This window comes from Hermetia illucens, chromosome 4 (genome assembly GCF_905115235.1).
Source record: "Hermetia illucens chromosome 4, iHerIll2.2.curated.20191125, whole genome shotgun sequence".
In the NCBI taxonomy this organism is placed as follows: Eukaryota; Metazoa; Arthropoda; class Insecta; order Diptera; family Stratiomyidae; genus Hermetia; species Hermetia illucens.
Genome location: NC_051852.1, coordinates 159631686 through 159644539, shown reverse-complemented (window position 1 = coordinate 159644539; position 12854 = coordinate 159631686). Strand labels below are relative to the sequence as shown.

At 47.0% G+C, this 12854-nt stretch overlaps 1 protein-coding gene across 1 annotated transcript; it reads left to right on the top strand.

Annotated features, from left to right (window-relative positions):
- The first annotated feature begins 4175 nt into the window (after positions 1–4175).
- LOC119654444 (trypsin delta-like) lies at positions 4176–5046 on the top strand. Its single transcript, XM_038059846.1, has one exon. It carries the CDS (start codon positions 4210–4212, stop codon positions 4951–4953), a length of 744 nt encoding a protein of 247 aa, XP_037915774.1. The 5' UTR covers positions 4176–4209; the 3' UTR covers positions 4954–5046.
- The last annotated feature ends 7808 nt before the right edge of the window (positions 5047–12854 follow it).

The following is a 12854-nucleotide window of genomic DNA, read 5'->3' as shown; positions in this document are numbered from 1 at the left end:
CCATTTTTTTTCCTGCTATAGATCTACAAGTCATCAGAGCCCTCGTGACTTTCCGACAAGTGTTTCCGACATGTGTTTTCCAGAGTAATTTTTGGTCTAGCGTAATTCTCAAATATTTGACCTCTGTTTCTCGTTTCACCTCCGTATCATGTTGTGTTACGGCTCTCAGGTTATCAAGCTTACGCTTCCTAGTGAATGGTACTATGGTGGTTTAGGCTGGGTTGATTCGCAGTCCCACCTTCCTGCCCCAGGCACTAGTAACCCTTAGTACAGTTTGAATTCTATCACATAGGGTATCTTCATATTTGCCCCTACAGATTAAAACAATGTCATCCGCGTAACCCTGGACGTGTATTCCAGTATTTTTTTAACACGTCCAGGAGTTCATCCACTACCATACTCCACATCAGCGGTGATAGTACCCCACCCTGTGGACAGCTTTCAGTGGTGTTCATGACAATAGAATTTATACCTGTCGGTACCTCTGTTTGCGTGCTTTCTAGCATTTTGCCCATCCAGAGTGCCATGGTGTTTCCCACTCCTTTGCGGCTCAGGGCATCCTGTATCTCTGTGTGCGATGTGTTGTCGAATGCTCCTTCGATATCCAAAAACGCGCACAGTGCAATTTCTTTTGTTTCTATGGCGTCCCGTAGTACCTCTGTCAGCTGATACAGAGCAGTTTCAGTTGACCGTCCTGCCCGGTAACCGTGTTGACAGTGATGTGGGGATTACGCTTTAGAACGTTAGTTCTAATATAGTTGTTTATGACCTTCTCCACCGTTTTGAGTACGAACAATGTTAAGCAAATTGGTCTGAAAGATTTAGAGTGAAAAGGATCCTTTTTACCCGCTTTCGGAATAAATACCACTTTTGCCCGTCTCCATGCCCTTGGTATGTACCCCAGTGCTATGCTCCCCCTTACCACCCTCAGAAGAGACTCTAAGATAATTCCTAGGCCTCTCTGGATAAGTGCTGAGAAAATGCCACCCACTCCGGGAGATTCCAGTAGTTTAAAAGTTCCCAATGCCCACCTTAACCTAGCTTCTGAGCATTCCTCTTTTGCTAGTATGCAGTCCTCCTTTCATCCCCTTTTATTCATTGTCGGGGTGTCAGGCAGAATGTTGCCGCCTGCCACCGTGGGGAAGGACCCCGGGAAATGCGTTCTGAGAAGCAGGTATACTCTGTCCTCCTCATTCTCGGTAAATGTCCCATCTTCCTTCTTCAAACAGACAGAGGATTTCTCCCGTTTTTGGCTACAACCTTGTACAGCCTGGTTGCTTTTGTGATCTGTTCGATCCCTTTACAGAATTCCCAGAAGTTGTTCCATTTTGCTTCCGTGATCGCGTTGCTATACGCAGTCAGTGCATTTTTGTATCTCTGCCAGTACCCGGTTTGTTTTGCCCGGTTCAAGAGTTTCCGTACCTCTGTTATCATTCTGGCCAGGTTCCTGTTCCATCATGGCACAGCCCTTGATGACTTAACAGTCTTAGCCGGACAGCTGGCCTCATATGCGTCAATGACGACTGTGTTGAGGTTTTCCACCACTGTTTCTGTTCGTTTCTGTCACCGCCCCTTGAAGGTGGGCAATATTGTTGCTCAAGTGCGTTGCGTAGGATTCCCAATCCATTCTCCTGGGATTCCTTATAATTCTTTCTATTTCGGAGTAACCTTCAATGTCGAATCTGATTATCGTGTGATCAGACATAGAGGGTTCATCCGACACCCTCCAATTCCGTTCATTAGAGTATTCCCTAGAGTTACGTCTAGTACCTCCTGTCTAGTGCTAGTCACAAATGTGGGAGTATTCGCTTCCTTCTTGCAGACCGCGAATCTGCCCCCGGTACACCCAGGGCTCCTGAGCCAGCACTATCCCAATTTTCTCCTTGGAACTTACCCTTGCAATTATCTGGTTTATCTGGGCTATCTTATTGCTGGCCATTGGCTCCGTTATTGTTTGGAGCTCTTCTCTCTGTCGGAGTGTCGCCCTCCTCCTCCGACATGGTGCTTTCCTGCGCATCGCTGTTCACCCTGATCCCTAGGAGTCCTAGGTCGTCCAGCTTCTGCTCTTCACTGCGCAGCAGATCTACTTCCCTGGTTGATTCAGTCCTTCCCGCCTCTATGGCTTTCGAGACTTCTTCGGGGACCTCGGTATGTTTTTCACTCGGTGTCTCTTCCAAGGTATCTTTCCTCGGCTTTTTCCTGTGCACATGCACGAGTATGTTGCCAAATCGGTAGTTGATTTGGCAACTCCGACGTCTGATTGCCTCTAGCGATCGGTCGTCTACTCCGATCGTGAGGAGTGTACCCTTACCCTCCACCTTGCTTCTGAAGACTCTCCATAGTCGGGTATGGAGATCTACATTCTGGGCAATTAGGAGGCCCATAAGGTCTTCCGTTTCTATTGTCGCGGCTTTTGGCAGAAAAACTGTCACCATGTGGGCTCCTGGTATATCATCCCCAGCACATGTTGACAGTTCCACCCCTTCCCAGCCTGGTAATCTAGGAACTATGGTTCTAATCCATTCCGCAGTATCCTCCGTCGCGCAGTCCACCAGTATAAGGCCTGTTCGAAGGCGTACCCCGGTGAACACCAGTTTCGAAGTCCATCCCTTGATCATCTGCCTGACGACTTCGGCCCTCAGTGGTTTCCTGCTCTTCACGAGTGAGTATTTGCTCGGGAGACATTTTTGGTAGTATGGCCAGTCGAATGCCCTTGACCGCACTAGCATAGCTAATGGCGAGCTTCCTGAGTCCTGCCTTCACTGCTGACCTGCCCGGGTTTTCTCCTCCCTTGGGTTTAGGTTTGGATTTTTTGGGAGCATTCCCTTCATGCGGGCTGATTTTTGCTGCTCCCCGCTTTCTCGGCTCCGGTAGAGATGGTTTAGGTCTGCCCTGAGCCTTCTTAAGGACTTCTTCTGGTTTTAGACCTTCTTTCAGGTAGCGCAGGTACCATTTAACATTTATCTCAGACGTGCTTTTACTGGTCCCTGCTCTTCGAGCAGTGGCGTTCGTTGGTTGTTGTCCACGTAGTATACCAATGTTAACCTTGGATCCACTGCTTGACGTCCCAACGTCTCCCTTCTTGGGTGTAATCACCTGACTCTCAGTAATTCGCAGATGTGCCTCCGCCTGATTAACCAGTTTTTGTGCGGTACGGGACCCCGCTTTGTTGGTTTTCGTTTTCTTTTCTTTTTTGTTTGTACTCATTTGATTCCGACGAGTATGGGGGTTAGGAGGTCTGCCATGCCATAGCTCCTCGTAGCACAGTAAGGTCTAACTTACTCAATGAGGCGACCAGGTATCAGTGAGGCTCCCTTCGAATACAGTCAGTTACCGACTGTAAACTATCCAATGGGCACGTTTCGGGTTCGCATGACACCTTGGATTGGATTTTCGGCTCCCCAGTTTCGAGCCGTAGCGTTTTGTTAATAGTGGGGTTACCTCGTACAGGGTGTGGCTACCACCACTCACTAACGGTCTTGGCCAAGCCTGTCGTCTAAGGCTTGGCCCCTGAAAAGCCACACACCTCACAGCTCATCCTCAGGCAGAGATAGGTTGGCCTCAGGGAGCTATGCTCCACGTCAGACTATCCTACAGTGCACTGCTTGACCCCAGAATACATGTTAGGAGCGTATGTCGAAAAGCTGCAATAGTAAGGACAACGATTATCTATGGTGCCGCAATCTTGGGTAGACAGAACAAAACTCATTACTTTGAAAGAGTGGCATTGCTAGAAGTCCTTCTGCAGTCAAGGAGGGCAATCTGCAGAATGTCTGGCAGTATCAGTAGGGTGGGCATCTGCCTAAATCGAAAGAAGATTGACATTCTTTCCAGACAGTATTCAGAAATAGTCATACCAAGAGATAGCATGACGAATTTGAAATTTGAAAAAAGGAATGACGTAAATTATAAAATCGGCCGTGTTTCAGACGGATTTAAATCTTTCATTCAACGTTTTGTATTTTTAATTAACACAAATCAGTTACAAATGGATTGATCTGATGATCAAATCCTGCTTCCATTTTCTATGGCGAAGATTTAGATAAAAAATATTTTCAAAAGTAATACGCTATCTTACAAGTTCCACCAAAATAAATATAATCCTTTGACTTAATGATACCTTATCTGATAAAATGTAGTTGCAGACATGAATAAACCTCGAGAGACCTATAAAAGCGTTACTCGAGCCCCATTCAGCAAGTACTCGAGATGTTCCGTTTCGTAGTGTTAACTGCCTTATTGGCCTGTGTCTCAGGTGGACTCGTCCCACAATTGGATGGCCGCATTGTTGGTGGAAAAGCTACCAACATTGAGAGCTATCCTCATCAAATTTCTTTGAGGAAGAGTGGAAGTCACATTTGTGGTGGTTCCATCTACAAAGCCAATGTAGTTATCACTGCCGCTCACTGCACCAGCGGACAATCGGCATCCTCTCTTACCGTTGTTGCCGGTACCAGTTCCCGTACTTCTGGAGGAGTTTCACGTCAAGTATCCAGCATTCGTCAACATCCAAGTTACAGTGCCTCTACAACCAACAATGATATTTCCCTCTTGATCCTCTCAAGTGGATTCACCTATTCATCATCTATCCAACCAATCGCTCTTACCAGCTCAGCTCCAGGTGCCGGAACCGCTGTCACCGTTACTGGATGGGGTACCACCTCGGAAGGAGGTTCCGCTGCTGCTACCCTTCAAGTTGTTACCGTCAATGTTATCAGCAACAGTCAATGCGGATCCAGCTATGGAAGTGGTAAGATCACTTCTGCTATGCTCTGCGCTGGAGTGACTGGTGGCGGTAAGGACTCTTGCCAAGGTGACTCTGGTGGCCCATTGATCTCTGGAGGAAAATTGGTTGGTGTTGTCTCATGGGGCAATGGATGCGCTCGTAATGGATACCCAGGTGTCTATACCAACGTTGCCTACTTCAAATCCTGGGTCGAATCTAACTCATAAAATGTTAAATCGACTCTCTTTTTGCATTTAGCAGAAATTTGACTGTTATGCTTGAAAGTAATAAAGCAAATTGATGTTATCTTAATCGTTTAATTCACCTGGACTTATTATTTCTTTTCTCGTACAACGGCATACAACCCCAGGTCGTCTACAAAACTAATCAGCCTTCAATTGTAAAATAATGTTTCGCATCTCAATACGAAACTTTGGTGGACGCCAGCTGCTATAATATACTCCATCGTTACATTAACCACCTCGGACTACAGCAGGACAAACAGGGAGAGGCAGTGACCTACGGCTTAAACCAATAATTGGTTGCCTGGAACGCTGATGGACCCTTCACAGAAAAGGCAGCGAATCCCGAGGTCATTGTAAAATCAATGTGTAAGAACACCAATACATTTCAGGTGGAAATATGTGCCATAGGTTAATGTTCCTCCTTCAAGCCACTACCAGGGTACCTCTGTTCAACCAGGTGAATTCCAACCTAATATTGGAATGATCTAATAAACTACACAAATACGCCTGACACGCTCAATAAGCTCTGGATACTCTGGGTTTTAGGTCATATTGGGTTTGAAGGCAATGAGGCCGAGTAGGTAAGGAGCAGGGACGCCGTTATACGGATCAGAACCCTTTTGTGAAATCAGAAATGAGTGCAAGGCTACGGCTCCGAAAAATGAGGGGGAATGGTTGAAGGAACTGAACTGGGCCAACTTATCAGAAATGGAACAGTCCAGGGTGCTGATGGCGGGATACGAATCCAAGCACTCGCAGGGTAGTTTAAACGTCACCAAGAAGAACCTCAGGATTATAATAGGAAAACTCACTGATCATTGCAAGTTATGTATAACCTGTGAAAAGAGTGACGAAACTTACATACGGTTCTGGGACGGTTTCCGGCATTAGGGCACCAGTGCGCCAAGTTTCAGCAGTGCGTGGGATTCTCATCCACTTTCTCCTTCTTTCTCTTCAGCATTACCGCCGCAAAGCATTACTTCGTGGGGAAGACTGCGCATGAAGCGAACGAGCCTTCCGCTCTTCGCACACTCCTCACGCGTTTCTCATCTTCAAGTTCTGCCTGCATCCTTCACCATGCACTAGTTTGCCTCCGGCTTCAGCATTTCCCCGACGATGTTCTGAGGGTTTATGCTGATTTTAAGAAAGTCTCCTCCCCTCCTGAGTAAAATTGTACTCATTAAAACATGGCATGCTCCAAGTCGTCAGATGTGCAAATGCATTGTGGGCGGAGGGAATAATATAACCTTTGCAATTTGTCATAACGTTTACACATCAGCCATAAAGACAGAGTGTAGATCAGCTTGCGGGTGGTCTTTCAGAGCGGCAATATGGGTTTCGGCGAGCCCGTTCTACGGTCGATGCAGTAGCAAAGGTCGTGGAATTGGCTCGAAATGCAATGGCCATGGGCAAATGCTGTGCTCTGGTGATGCTGGACGTCAAAAATGCTTTTAACTCAGCCAACTGGGGCTGGATTAAAGGCGTTTTGGCCAAACTAGGTGTTCCTAGCTACTTGGCTCGGCTCATCGAGAGTTACTTTTCGGACAGACTTCTCTGGTACGAGACGGACGACGAGCCGAAGGAGTACATTGTGACAGCAGGTGTGCCTGAAGGTTCTGTATTGGGATCGCTGCTGTGGAACATAATGTACGACGGAGTGCTTGGCCTTCGCGTGCCGGAGAAGACAACGCTGATTGGTTTTGCGGACGACCTGGCGGTAGTTGCAATTGCAAAGCATCCCGAGGACGTGGAGCTTTATGCAAATGAAGCCATTCATACCATCAAGTCATGGTTACGAATGGCCAAGCTGGACCTGGCGGACGAAAATACGGAGGCGGTCTTCATTACCAACCGCAGGGAGAATAACACGGTTACCATCCAGGTTGGTAATCGTGAGGTCGTCTCAAAATCGGTTGTCAAATACCTGGGGGTGATGATCGATGCCAAGCTGAGTTTCAAGGGACACTTGGATTATGCGCGAGAGAAGGCAGCAAATGCCAGCTCATCCCTTGGAAGGATGATGCCTAACGTGGGAGGGCCGAAGTATAGTCGCAGGCAACTCATCGCGGGAGTGGTGAGGTCGATCCTGCTATACGCGGCCCCTGTCTGGGCGGGAGCGTTGAACCACGCTGTCAACCGGAGGAAGATAAGTTCGGCATACCGGCCTATTGCGCTAAGGGTGTGCAGCGCATTTAGGACGGCTTCGACGGAGGCAGTGTTTGTCATCGCAGGAATGATCCCTATAAATCTTCTAGCGAGCGAGGCACACTGGCTCTACGAAAAACGGAAGGCAAATCCAGCCGAGGTGAATGCGGATTTCCGAAAAGCCATCAGTTGTGTGGCAAGTGGCAACAACGATGGGATAACTCCGACAAGGGCAGGTGGACCCATACATTGATCCCGTGCATCGAGAAATGGGTCAACCGAAAGCACGGAGAATTGAATTATCACCTGACACAGTTCCTTACGGGACACGGTGGCTATAGGAAGTACTTGCATCGCTTCGAGTTGGACGAGTCTCCCAACTGTCCTGAATGCGGTGCTACACCCGAGGACCCGGAGCACGTTATGTTCCATTGTCCCAGATTTCTGCAGCAGAAAAGGAGGTTGAACAGTATCTTAGGGGCGGACATCGAGCCCTCCAACCTGGTGGAAGAGATGTTGAAGTCGGAGGAAAACTGGATGGCGGTAAATGAGGAAGTAGCCGTGGTGCAGACAAAACTCTAGGAGTTGGATCGAGCTCGGAAGGCGGCGCGATGGAGACGTGACCAGGACGAGCTGGTATAGTGAACCAGAGCCTCCTCCGCGAAGTAATACTTTACGGTGGTCCCGCGGGGAGGGGCGGAAGAGTGGGGGTGGTTTTAGTGGGTGCGAATCCCACACACTGTTGCAACCTGGCGCAGCAGCGTCTTTCTAAGATTTCCACCTCCACCCATAAAAAAAAGGGGACTCTGCAGCCCGATAAATGAAAACAAAGCTCGCGGCTGGCGAAACCTGGTCAACGATGTGAATGAGGTTCTGTGGGAACTTGACTATGAACTTGTTACCCGAAAAATCAGGGTTCTACGGAAGTCCTGCATACTCAGTATCGACCATATAGACCGCATAGTACGGGCATTATTCCTCAGACATACCATACGGGTTGATGACAATAGCACACATCGTGGACTGCTCCCTTTTCACAATGAGAGAGCTCACAGAAGCGATTCCCACCATGAAAAACAAAAAGGCGCCAGGTCCTGATGGTATCCCGGCCGAAGTTTATAAACTGATGTTCCGCCAAAGGCCAGACTTTCTGTTCGGTGTGCTCAACGCTTGCTTAAAAGAGGGCATTTTCACGGTTGAGAAAGTGCTCGAAAAACTCATCAGGAGTGGACTCGATGAAACAATCCGCATTGCCGGGAACTTATTCCTAAGGCAGTTCGGGTTCAGAACAAGGAGTTTCACGGTGGATGCTGTTATCGAAGTCGTGCATGCGGTTTATTGAGCCGAGGCACACAGCCGCCGATCTCGACGGATAGTGCTCCTCATAACGCTTGATGTCAAAAATGCTTTTAATTCCGTAAGATGGACGGATATTCCACGTGTCAAGCTATCTCTTGCGGATATTGAGGGATTATCTGAAAGACGGCTCCCGGCTCTATGAGGCTCTAGAGTGCCAGTAGAGGACGGATATACGCATTCAACTACCCTACTCCCAAAAAAAAGGATGAATCATCCAACCTAAATCACCATATTATGGCATTATGTGTCAGGTGGTAGTTAATCTCGCCGTGTCGTCGTGGAATCCGCTCCTCAATACGGGAAATCAGAGTTTGGGTCCACCGACCCCTCTATGAGTCATTCCAAAGACCGCTTGTCGGTATTCTGCATCCCTTTAGATTTATTCTTCTTTTCGTACAGGCAATGGTACAGACCGCCTCGTCTGAGATTGTCCTGAATGCGCTGCACACCCTTAACGCCACTAAGTGGTAAATCATGATTACCCTCCTCTGATTGGCATCGCACGCTAGTGCCTACTCCCAGAGCGTTACTGCATGTAGAGCGAACCACTTTTGGGCCTTCAATGTTAAGAATATCCATGCCAACGACACGCTGATATTTATCACTTTCTCACAAGCATAGTCCAGGTGTCCCTTAAAATTGATTTGCGTGTCAAACATTATCCCCAGGTTTTTGGTTGATGATCAAGACCGCCTCCGTGTTTTGTTTCACAAGGTCAAACTGAACCATCTTCCGCCGCAACTTTATGGCGCTGGTGGTTTCGCTAGCGTACAGTGAAACATTGTCAGGTTGCTTCGCGACGATAACCAGCACTAGATCAACTACAAAACCGATTATCGTGCCCTACTTTCGTACTGGAAGGACAAGGACCCGTTGTATATCACGTTCCGCCGAAGAGGATTCAAAATTGAGACCTGAGGTGCTCCGGGTGTGACGGTGTACGGCTTAGGTGCGTCATGCGCTAACTTTCGAGGAGCTAAGTCAAATAACTAGGGGTACCTGTTTAGCCAATGAGCTGAATTGACCGCATATTGGATATTCAATGTAGTCACTATGTCCGGATTAAGTAGTTAGAACGCAAGGCTATCGTTCGGAAGGTCACGGTTCAAATCTCACTGATGGTAGTGAGATTTATATCGTGATACCAGTTGACTCCGTTGTGAATGAGTGATTAGACTTTCGTCTGTTACTTCCAGTCGAGGCTAAAATCAATAGACAAGGAGTAGCTTAAGGAGAACTAGGTTGTCCTTCGGTTTGCAGAGCTCAAGATATTCCCGTTGAATGGTATGACCTTCTTTGACTATGTCCGCTTCAACTGGTGATCTTATGCAGGATTTTTGTTTCCGGACAGTGCTTACCGCTTTCTTGATATGTTCGTTGAATCTAGTTGTTATTTGGCGTTTAGTCTCTCCTATATATATCTTATTACAATCGCTGCAGATAGATAGAGATACCGCTTTTCTCCGCTTCCCGAAAAATTTCGAAATATGGACAATCGAGTTGACCCTACAACTTCGAGTTGAAACTTTTTTATCCAATTCCTGATTTTGTTGAATAGGTAGGAATACGGGATACTTATCCACCTCGTGATCGCTTTTGTGTTGCCTGATTTTCTTTACGATCAGCTTCTCAACAGTCTGAGAATTATACTTATTTTTGATAGCGGTGTCAGTTGTCTTTCCTGAGTTAAATCAGGGTAGTTATCTCGGACAATGCTGACCACATTGTTGTAGGTAGGCTATCCCTATATTCTATGATAGGTAGAAGTTTATTGCAGGTGACCCTTTTGGATAGCATATGGTATGTCCTACAATGTCTATAAGGGAAATCAGGCGGTATGATGATGGATATCCTGGTTGCTTGAAGAGCTTCATGAGCAAGACTAATTTCCACCACTTCCGCCGATCGGGGGGAGACTCATTCTACCATGCATACCTTAAATACGCTGATAAACCAGTCGGGTCTGGGAGTTTAAGGGCCTTTAGGAGTAGCATTCAAACCGAGAACTTTATTATTACCGCGGAAACTTCCTTGAAGCATTCTCGCTTGCTGGTCCTCATGGCCTGCTTAGGTCTATTCCGGATGTTCGCTTCCTGGCAAAGTCTGGTCTTCCTTTAGGTCGCTGGCAGATTCTTTTGCTCGGAATCATGCAGCTCAGGCCTCCGCGATTTCTTTGTTGTGCCATCAGTTTGACCCACCAATAGGCGGGCATCATATACTCTCGTTTTGTTTCATTATCTGTGAATTTATCCGTTTCAAAGGTTTTCACGGACCAGTCTTGATAACCGTGCGAACGTCCTCGATTTGTGGCCATCTTCGATTTTGACAAAAAGACTGGTGATCGCTATGAGCACAGTGCTGACTGACGAACGAGATAATTCTCCTCGCTAATGTGGTACGAACATGTGTCAAAACGACTATTGAGCCCGAATTTGTCGCTGGAAAAGTGATTATATTTCGTGGCTCTGCCACGAAGCCTCACCGGAGGTTATCTGGTACCATGGGAACCCGGATGGCCCCCTGAGAGCATATGCTCCATGAGAATTCCTGGAGGATGTGTTCTCGGCCCGGTTATTTGCGGTTGGCCCCCTAGTGGGAGTTTCATGGTGGTTGTGGTTATGCCTACATCGTGGGCAGAGCTCCTCGGAGCTCGAGCGTGGAGTTGCGCTGTATAACTCGGGTGCCGTACTCCTTAGTTGCGGCAGAGGTGTTAGATAGGCCTCGCATCCACTGGTATGAATGCTGAGTCTGCACTCAGTATAAACCAGGACCGCTGTGCTTGCATGGCGGGGTTCTGATTATGGTCCCAAAATCAATCCGTGTCCAAAGAGGATCGTGGGATTATGCCTTCACGGCAGGTATTCACGTTAAACCCGCCAGGACTTTCATCCGAATCCAGTTGTTATAATCGTGGTTGGTGGAGAATGGTAACTATATATGCATAGATCAGCTATTTTTGCCTTGATTAATCTATCTTCTGGAAACTTCATCACACACTTCGGTCTGTAGTCCAGTCACCACACCTTTTAATGCGAAAAGGCTTAGTGATTATGGCCACCTCCTTCTCATAGATGGTTTGTAAGAGTAGGTCTACCTCACAATGGTTAAAGATGATTTGTATCAACCTCATTTCTTCATTGCATCCTCGGCTCTCCTAAATGCTGGTCATACGCTGCTACCTGTGAAGTGCCGAGAGTCGACGCCCTTATCCCTCTTGCAAAGCAAACATTCAGGGTCAGCTTTGCACTCCTTGAATATATGGCCTTATCCTTCACATTTGCTGCATCTTCTTCACCTATTGCAATCACCGGTGCATTTCGCCGCTTTGTAGTCAAATTCGAGACATCTAAAGTAACACATGAGGTACACCTGTTCTCTGGGTCATTAAGCGACCCAACCTATTTTTGCTTCAGCAGTCACTAGCAGCTTTAACGCTGCTTCAGTCGATAAGCTTATAGTTGTCGTTTGCGTGCTTTCATATGCCTTCATGATTCCTTTGATTGCAGACTCGTGCTAACCGAATGATCCAAACTGTTTTTCTAGGGCTTCAATTATATTCTCCTTGGTAGTGGCTTCATCAATGTCTTTACATTGTATAACAAGACCCTGCTTTTAAACTCTTATCTGTGCGTCTTCCCCTAAAGACTTCTCCACCTTACCAAGGAAATTTTCAGTCGTCTTACCCGAAGACTTCTTCAGCTCCAGCACCATATCTCAATTATGGGAACGTTTGATCCGGCTGACGTTCTCTCGGATCGGACCTTCCTGAAAATATCGGCGTATATCTTATCTCCTTTTTTAGAAATGATAATCAATTCGGGCCGTAATCTTCCTATGAGGGTCACGTTCTTTCTTCCGGCAGCCTTGGTCCATGTTTCCCCGATTTCTTTTTAGGAATTTATCTCCCTTAGGTTTATTGAAAGTGGTCCGCTGTTTCCACAATTTTCGTCACTTTTTTTGCCACTTTTCCGGTGAGTGGCCTTTTTGCCTTTCCGTGTTCTGTAAAAATCCGAAAGAATCGTTTGCTCTCTATTACTCTTTTCAAGTTTACCACCCTTTGAATTTTGAGGGCGGTTACTTGTGTTGCCTGAGTGAAACTTGCTTTGTTCGTGGTGTTTTTATCGTCCTTGACATTGTTATCCAGAATACGAATGGCTCTGACCATGTTTAGTGTGGCTTCGTGCACATTGTGTTTGTCCTTTATGAATTCAGTCAACTCTACTATTTTCCCTCTCAGTAGGGCATACGATGAATCATCCGTGTTCACTGAAAAAAACTGATTCGAAAAACAGGTGGGTAACTTCCTGGTTGATGGTGGCACTCTTCCCATTCACTCATTCTCTTTTTCCATCCTATCCTCACTTTCCCCAGGTGATGGT

Excerpts from the sequence above, each read along its gene's own strand:
- LOC119654444 (XM_038059846.1), top strand. The coding sequence starts at position 4,210 with ATGTTCCGTTTCGTAGTGTTAACTGCCTTATTGGCCTGTGTCTCAGGT.